At 30.5% G+C, this 9,564-nt stretch overlaps 2 protein-coding genes across 3 annotated transcripts in view; one reads left to right on the plus strand and one right to left on the minus strand.

Moving 5' to 3' along the window:
• Window positions 1-1,659, minus strand: part of LOC105451421 (melanoma-associated antigen G1-like) — a 2,341-nt gene extending 682 nt beyond the window's left edge. Inside the window, exons 1-5 of the mRNA XM_011691859.1 lie at window positions 1,468-1,659; window positions 870-1,213; window positions 574-736; window positions 335-429; window positions 114-245 (exon numbers count right to left, since the gene is read on the minus strand). Of these exons, the coding sequence (XP_011690161.1) occupies window positions 114-245; window positions 335-429; window positions 574-736; window positions 870-1,213; window positions 1,468-1,471 (738 nt within the window). The 5' untranslated portion in view covers window positions 1,472-1,659. The remainder of the gene's footprint in view (window positions 1-113; window positions 246-334; window positions 430-573; window positions 737-869; window positions 1,214-1,467) is intronic.
• Window positions 1,660-2,451: 792 nt separating this feature from the next.
• Window positions 2,452-6,467, plus strand: LOC105451422 (adenylate kinase 8). 2 transcript variants are annotated; one of them, XM_011691860.1, is made up of 12 exons: window positions 2,452-2,620; window positions 2,813-2,939; window positions 3,146-3,234; window positions 3,357-3,453; window positions 3,645-3,755; window positions 4,080-4,150; window positions 4,343-4,523; window positions 4,651-4,775; window positions 4,848-4,957; window positions 5,026-5,203; window positions 5,505-5,834; window positions 6,145-6,467. In XM_011691860.1, the coding sequence occupies exons 1-11, from the start codon at window positions 2,525-2,527 to the stop codon at window positions 5,769-5,771; spliced, it is 1,452 nt and encodes a 483-aa protein (XP_011690162.1). In that variant the 5' UTR covers window positions 2,452-2,524; the 3' UTR covers window positions 5,772-5,834; window positions 6,145-6,467. The 2 variants fall into 2 exon arrangements, with proteins under 2 accessions (XP_011690162.1, XP_011690163.1); XM_011691861.1 differs by having other exon boundaries at window positions 3,645-3,737.
• Window positions 6,468-9,564: the final 3,097 nt, after the last annotated feature.

Here is a 9,564-nt window from a genome sequence, read left to right on the forward strand (position 1 = left end):
TATATATATATATATATATATAATACATATTTGTCTATATCTCAATAAAAATGTCAGTTTTATTCTTTCTTTCTCCTATCTTTATATCCTCAAATATATTTTTTTGTACTTACCTCTGCCACAAATTGCAAAGCGGAACGATAGGATAACTCATTTCTTGCACGAGATCCCCATTTATATTCAACTTGCAATGGATCATTTTTATCTATCATTATTTTCTCAAGATATCTCTGATTTACAAATTCCTGTGTGCATAAATGAATATCATTTAGAAATCAATTACAATAATTATAGGTATATATAAGTTGTAATAATAGTCAGAATTGCTTTTTACCACTGTCACCAATTGTTTAACGTCACCAAAGTATTCATGTTGAAAATTCTTGCTAGTCACAATCCCCAGATTTTGAAGAAAGTCCCACAGTATTTCTGTGGAAATATTATTCACTTATTTCTAACATCAATTTATTAAACAGTTTCTTATAAAAATTCAACATATTATTTATATAACAGTAAATCAATATACAAGATACATATCATACAACATGCAAATTTTCAAAAAGCAAAATTCACCTTCTCTGCATGATTCGCCAAACATAAAAATATGTACGAGTACAAGATACAGCAGCACCTGCTTATGGTTATCGTTGAAGGTGAGATGCGGAAGATCGTTTTCTATTTCATTCACCAATATGTATTTATTGCCTTCAATTTCTGTTAGGCTGTATCCAAATACCTTTCAAATACCACAATTTGTTTAAAATTTTTAACTTTACAAATGCAGTTCTATTTTCAAAGTGATTTGCTTTTTAAGAGCATTCAAACAATTACATGAACAATTGTAACAATTACAAAATGGGCAAATATACCTCGGACAATTGTTCGTTTACCCTCTCTATAATAAAACGGAACACCTTGCCACTTCCACCTAGTGCATTTTTAATGATCTGATTCTTTTGTACAGGTTGCTTGTTGCGACCCGCCACGAAAAGATATCTTATTACACTGCTGATTAGTTGCGTTTCCTTTTGTGTCTCCATATCGACCATATTCTGCGAGCTCATGATCTGTGATCCCATGGGAGTCGAATTTCTCGTGCGTCGTTGCGTCGATACGCTGGCCTGGCTGCTCGGGCCAGGAGTATCTTGGGATAAAAAAAGATCCTCGCTACTCTCTCTCATGCTGCGAGTGATCTGAGATCCTCTTTTTCTGCCTATAAACATATAAACATATATCAATCTCTGTTTATTGTATACATAGAATGTTAGGTTATGGCAACTAATGCTACTTTGCAATTTGGAAACAGAAGGAAGACTTTGTTACACATGTAAAAGATATATTTTTCCTCGGACTTCCTTTTGATTTAGAATTTCAGGATGTGGATAGCTTCATTAAATAAAAAAAGGAAAATAATAATTCATGACGATTTCATTTCCAAGCACGAGTATAATATAAATATATACTTACTCATTTTGGATATTAAGATCACACAAACGTCACTTTAAGAAAGCCGATTTTAACGTATTTCGTGAAAACACTCGAAGAAGATTTCTATTGTTCTCACGATACTAAATATGAAATGATAACAGCGTGCTATCAGCTATGTGCACGTGCCGTTATCCAAATGCCGCCTTATTTTGAGTGCTGCCCTCTGTAAGTCAAGTTTGCGCGGGCTGACATTCGCAGGCTTCTCTTTGCACTCGCTGTGCACTACTACCCTCTCGGAGTAATACTGCAAAACACAGAGAACGAACAGATTAATATAATACGATAGAAATATAGGATAAAAAAAAAGAAAATTACAGAAAAAATAATTAATGCTAAAAATAATTGACGTTAAAAAATATCTTTGTTGTACAGAGGGCAGAAGATATTGTAAAAATTAGAATTATTTTTATACCAAGAATATTGTGCAAAAGAAGTAGGGTAGCAACATATAGAATAAAATTTTAGAGAATCTTCGAAATACAACAAATTTGTGCAAAGAATTAATCAATACGATGTATATTCAAAATAAAGGGAGAGTATGAGATATTAAATATTTAATATTAAATATTAAATATTAAAATCTACATTAGTGAATTTTAATTTCGCATACATAGATTTTCGAAAGACTATATTTTATTATCTCGGTGTATGCATAACATATATATTGTTACAAAATGCAGATTATCTGATTTTTAATCGTAATACACGATAATTTTATATTCTCATTATTTTGCGTTTTTTATAAAAACTGTGCCTTCCATTTGATCGATCGATATAATCTCACATTTAATTTAATTATACTTAAAACTGTTGTTTATGTATTTTCAATCTCTCTTTCTGAAAATTATAATTTTTGTCGGATCAATTCATATATATAATATTCTATATATGACATTATGACATAATAAAAAAAAGCGAATAATCCTCGAAAACATATATACAAATGAAAGTCGTACAGCTCATAATTTCATTTTAAATGAATTTCATTATAAAATGTATGTAACACCATATTATTAACCATAAAAAAACGTAAAATATGAACGATTTTGAAGAAACAAGACATCAGTTATTGACTATTCCGCCGGATTTTGTGCCTTACATGGAAAAACACAGATTATATGAATTCTTTTATGTAATTATAAATAGCGTCATTTTGCTCTACTTAAATAGTTTTTAATGATTTAATTATGTTATATTACAATATGTTGCATTTTGTGTTTATCTTATATTACATATTAAAATTATCTTATTATATATATATATATATATATATATATATATCACTTTAATTATATATTGCATTGTATTATACAAAAATTCATAGGAATTAGTGACTCAATTACTGATCCAGCAGCCAGAAGATCCAATAGTATTCATAAAACAATGCGTTCAGCACATTGTACGAAAGCGAGATATTCCTAGAGTTATCCTTATAGCTCCTCCGAGTTTCGGTAAGCTTTCGTTAGTCAACATTAATATAAATTAATTGCACAGATATATTTAATACACTTACAATGTAAGAAACTATTTCGTGTATTTGATATCAAATGCAATAAATCAATATTTTTATTTTAAGATTTCCAATACGTATTTATATTTACGTATTTTTATTTTTTTCAAAGTGAATAAAACGTAATTTTTCTCTCTATTGGCGTAGATAAAATAACTCTTGCAAAAATTCTTCAGGAGGAAACTGGTATTTGTCCTGTTACACTAGAAGATCTTTGTGCTTTAGCTCCTGTTGAAGTATGCCATATACCTATCAAATAATCTATTTCTCATAATTAGATGCGTCCGAGAAAGAACAGAGAATCACATTCCTCTCTTTTAATTGTATAAACGTTCGTTATAATATGTATATATTTTAGAACATGTGCCATTGCTATGATGCTAATGAGATCGCAGAAAGAATGAAGAAAATGTTAATGTCGGGAGTACTTCATGAATCTGGATGGGTGTTAGTCGGTAATTTTGCTTATGTAAATTGTTTTCTGATTATTTCGTCGAATAAAGTGGATTATTTCGTAAAATTGCAACGTCATTACATAACGGGATGTAATACAATTAATAATATTATAAACGGTATTATAATGAGAAAAAATAACTAAATCTCTTACTTTATTTTTCATTTTTGTGTAAATAAATAATCTGCATAGATATACCGAGGAACAAACAGGAAGCACGCGCAATGCAACGTGTCGGCATAATACCAACACATGTAATACAGATTATACCATCGAGTTCAAAAGGCAAGATCCAAGAAAAAAGTATACTTACTAGGCGGACAATGTTAATTTAGCCTTTCCTTTCAAATCCACTCAGATTCATCTCCATATTTGCAAAACACGTTCATTCTGTAAATATCAATCAGAAACATTCCTTAGATTAATGTCGTTGTCAATATTTTTTCACATTTTATATATTAACATATTTATAAAATATATATAAAGATATTTAAAGCTCCATTAAATCAGAGGAATGTATTTTTATTCGCAGAAATTAAAAGTATCAATTATTAATCTTTAATATGTCGCTGATATAGAGTTTTTATTGCATCTAATTTATTTTTTGTAAATCACGTTTATTTCCAGAAGATGCAAGACAGTGCGATTATAGGAGAACTCTTCGAGGCTTACGTGAAGCTTATGCTAATCTTTTAATTGTTAGTCAATCTTTGAGTATATATAATAATATTATTGAATTCATATAAATATTATTAATATGTTAATATTACATATAATATTTTAGCAAAATAAATTTTTGTTTTGCAATTACTTCATAAACTATTCATTGATCGATTCTATGTTAAACATCATTAACTTTGTTTCGAGATCGTTAAAAAATTTCTCTTTAGGAAGTTGAAGCTAGTATTAAAACGACGATTCACGACCTGGGCAAAAATTGCGCGACATTAATGAAAATTAGAAAACATTATGGCGCTCCATCACTCTTTCGCATCGCTCTCATAAGTCCTCCAGGATCAGGTCATCGTTCTTTAGCAAAACATATATCTGAGAAATTTAATCTCGTTTATGGTAATATATAAAGATATTTATTTATATCTTGTTATATTCTCTTTGTCAATATAATAATTGTTAGTAGAGACAGATTTGTTACTCCAATAACAATATTTCGAACAGAAATATAGTATATACTTTTCAGTTAACTTTAACAACATCTTGGAGCAAGCATGTTTGGGAGAGACGGCCTTAGGTGAAATGTTACGATTATGCGAGCACAAATGCGAACCGAAAATAAAATCAGAAGCACGAGTACAAATTATCGAGGTGCGATTATATAATTCGTTGAGAGATATTCATTTAATTTGGCATCATCATTTGCATCATCATTATTTCCAGCGTTATATACTCGGATCTGACTGCCTTAAGAGAGGCTGGATCTTGACGGGTTATCCTAAAACTGTGGAGGAGTTCAAGCTCCTGGATATGATATCTATGCCACCCAATAGGTAAATTTTATAAGAAACCCCTATTTCAGAAATCCGATAATAATTACAGTTTCCGAAATTATGTTCAGAGTAATCATCCTCAAAATAGACATACAAACGTGCAGAGAAAGACTCTTAAATCGTGAATGCAACTTTATTGCTGGAAGCGAGAACGATGTCTCATCGTGGGAATTTTTGATGATGAAACCAGATTGTAAATTAGATGATAATCATTCCAATGATTATAAAGACATCGTCGAACAAGATGTAACTACCGTATCTTTTAAAATATTCTCACTCACGATTCATATAGTTGAAGAAACATATTTTATAAATTAGAAACCTTTCTAACGGTTAAATCATACTTTTTAATCTCACTTATTTTTTGATATATAAATTATATGTAATGGCTAGATATAATTGGCTCGTTCGATTTATTATAATTACTTTTTATTTTACACACACGTACACACATATTATATGTGCCTCTTTGAAGAATTATGTTAAAAAAAAAATGTTTTATGCTTTTTTAGATATAAAATTGAAATAATAATTTTGCTAAATGTAGCTTCGGGAATACGAAGAAAATATAAGTGCCATAATGCTATACGCGGGGGAAACTGCGTCCGTAATAGACGCGACGGGTGAAAGAAAGTGCGTGAGGGAAAGACTGGAAGCCTGTCTGATACGACCAGCACCATCCGCGAAGCCTAGGATTCCCTACCCACCTTCCACGATTGATCCAATGGACATAGAATTCGATCCCGACGACGAACCTGACCCGAGCATCTTCGATGACATCCGCGCGCCGGAGCCTAAATATTCTTTCATTTAACGATTCTCTAAGTCATTCCTGTGTGCAAATATGAACAACAAATAACACTTCAGTTTATAACGTGTAAAGCACTCAGTTCTTCGGTCATTACGATAATTTTTAGCAATTTTCTTCCCCCTCTATATTTTCACTGTAATAAAACTTAAAAATGTTTCGTTTTTCGACCACTGAAATCTCTCATTTAAAATTTTTCACTGAAACCTCATTTAAAATTAAATATTCCATACCTTTTATTTACTGCATACTAAACTACATTTTAATTATTCCGCCTCAAGACGAACGTGTCGATCTGAATTGAAGATCGGCAAGTTTTCTCTGTACTCATTAAAGATTGATATTATGTGAATAATATGTATCTCCCTTTATGATAAAGGTAATCGGACGCGCTCCTGGAAAATCCTGCTATCCTGGCACACGAAGCATCCAATCTTCGCGACGTCACGACGCGTAATATCGCGTATAAACGATCATGGCGATGGTTATGACGATGTAACACTGTGTAACAATGGGAGCGATGATGTAACACGATCTGGTCTTCGGCACTTATCAACAACAGGAGCGGAGGACGTTGAAATTTCTTTCAATAAAATAGAAATTTAAGTTAAAGAATCGAATACTTTCACATCATTAATCATTTAATTAAAAAGATAACATATTAAAATAAAATAATAATCCATACCAAAATTTGATTTATTTTTTAACTGTACAAAATCAGAGAATATTAAATATATATTCTTGAATAAAAGAATGCCCAGAAATTAAAAAAATTCAATTTATGAAATAGTGTGTCATTATTCAATTCGAATAGAAATGATTAAAAGTAGCATTTATTTTATAAACAGAGCAGATAGTCTGCTATAATGTATTCGTGTTACTAATTTAATATTAAAAATTTAATAACGTTTTAAAATGCTATACATTGTTTAATCTTTCCCTGGCATATAGAGATGACGTAGACGGTGCGTCAGCTTTCTCATTGTCAGGCAAAGTTCGAGTCACGGCTATCATCTCTATAAAGCAAAAGTCAAAAGCTATCATTCATCCCTTTACCACATCTGAAGTATATGTTATAATTTTATCTGAATAATTTATTTATATACATTAAACTTCTATATTTATAATAAATATTCATATAATTTTTTTTCAAAACAAAGCTTTGTTTAATATTTACTTAAATTTTAAAACTAAGATATGATAAATTTAATAATATTACAATTTAGTTATATTACAGGTTACTCTTTAAATAATCAAAAATCGAAATTTCTTTATAATTACATTCAAAATCAAATATTAATACAAACCTAAATATTAAAAGCTACATTATAATTATTTATCGGAATATTACGTAAAATAAGATTATTGTATTTCAATTATGTTTATTTTAGAATTAATAAAGATTATATAATTTATCATACAACATCTCTTTTATTTTGAATATTAAGTGCACACTCAGATGTTACCGTTGCATACAATAACGAGGAAGAAAATTATTATCGAAATAAAGGGAGCGTCGCGCGCGTAATCATATTGGGGAAGTTCAAAAGCGCCGAAGCGAGACGGTTGCGAGTCAAATTAAAGCCGCAGCGGCACCCACGCTAATGCCCGTAATTGCCTCAAACGCGAAGCATATTTCCGGATCAAGGATGCATGGAGGCAGACAGGTCGCTTACGCGCCTACACCCCGTATGAAAAGCTGCTCGCGAGGGATGCGATCCTGATAGAACCGCCCTCCTGTCGCCAGGACACCTGTTTGCGTCGCGCCGGTCTCAACGGGACAGGATGATCTAAGCACACCTTTTCTACTAGGGAATCACGAGTCATGCAAATCGCGAAAAGAGGAACTTAACTGTTCAATTGCGGCTTGCTTGAAGTTATTAATATCATAAGAATATGCTGTAATTATCATATTTTATGAAGATTATATGTTGTTTCTTTCATGATAATCAAAACAGTACAATAGTATGCCATAAATTGATTACGAGAAAACCTCAATCGATTATTCTGAAAACGTTCTTACGTAAATATCTCCATTCATGATGAATGTATGCATATGCACGTATTTGGAACCAAAGAGTTAATATAATCAAACTTGACACATATCGAACACGAAGATTAAGATACATGGGTGTCGGTTTTTTAAAAATAAAATACGTGCAGATGATAATAAAATAAACACTTATCACATAAATAAAATAATAAAATAAACACTATAATTGCAATGTTAACATTAATAATGATAGTATTTAAGATTGGATAAGCAACATTTCTCTCTTAAAAGTCAAACGTAATGTAGCTATGCACTTGCGAGAATATGTAAAATCGCACTATTAACAAATATAAACGAATGCAACTGCGCCATTCTTTCTTAAGAATTTTTTTTTACAAGAGCTTCACTTTTTGTGAGAGAAAAAAATATCTGTTAAATTTCTCTTCACATCAAGTCTATAGTCTATTTGTATATAAAGATATACCTCCTATTGAGAAATTTGTCAAATTGCAAGTATTATGTATATATTGATTCCACGGTAATTTACGGTAATTGCACACGTCCTGCGTTAAACAAAATTACATAATGCGCTAAAATTTACGCCGGAAAAGGAAAGTTATAGAATATATTTATTCGATCAGAGAGAAGAGGGGGTAAGAGCACCCTCGTCTATTTCTTCACAATCATTCTTGTCGCGGACTTAGCCAAGTGATGATCTGCATAGAGACTCAGTATTTACGTTTCAATAAAATTTTACTGCTCGCTATTGGCTTGTGGCCATATCAACAATCCAAATTCACTCGATTTCAATTCATTTTCGTTTCTACTATTTTGATGACGAGCATTATATTTCAGGTAAGGGGCATAGAATTGTTGCATAATTTATAACAATCTTTTACCAACAAATAATTTACATATATTTATAGTCTGTATTTACATATATTTATAGTCTAGTATAATTATAATAGTATTCAATTTATGATTATGTTACAATTTATAAGTACATAATTATAGTTAACAACATTTATGACAACAAAATACATTTCGAATTCTATTGCGGTGTTGGCTTCCGCATCTATGTTTGCTATTTTCACGCTAAAATACTGTGCATTTGGCATTAACATCGAATCTGTAAGTAGCTTGACATATATAGCTTACGGGATATTATCCCTTAAATTTTTAAATTAAAGAATATTTCACAATATTACTACATACAAAGGTGGCATATAAAGTTACTGAAATAACAGGTAAAGAAGTTCTTCATAAGCCTTCAGCATGTATGTGACGAATTAAAAGATAAAAACGAAATCGCTATTATAGAAAAATATGATTATATAGCGAAATGTTACACGGTGTCACTTGTAGGTAAAGTAATATTTTTACATTTATACATGCGATTACATTTTCTCATTTAACATGTAACATATAAGTTCCAAATTTCGAATTAAAAAAAATTGACTTTGACAGATTTCAATAAATTTTTTGCATACATTGTATCTTTCGCATATACATTGTGGAGACCGGGACTGGTTGATACATGGGGAACGTTGATACATTCAAAATTGCTGCAAAATGACAAATGGTAATATTATATAAAAAATATAGTACTTCCGCAAAAACATTGCTGTCATGCTGCAATAAGATATTTTGAATGCATATTTTCAGAAATGCATATTTTCAGAAATAAAAAATAATTTCAGTTTTTGATAGCCAAAAGTAAAATAAATCAGCGATATATTAAATGTTATATTTATAAATCTGCTTATTATATTATAGCTCCAACTATTTTTTTAGAATCTTTACTTT

This window comes from Wasmannia auropunctata, unplaced genomic scaffold (assembly GCF_000956235.1).
Source record: "Wasmannia auropunctata unplaced genomic scaffold, wasmannia.A_1.0 LD336052.1, whole genome shotgun sequence".
In the NCBI taxonomy this organism is placed as follows: domain Eukaryota; kingdom Metazoa; phylum Arthropoda; class Insecta; order Hymenoptera; family Formicidae; genus Wasmannia; species Wasmannia auropunctata.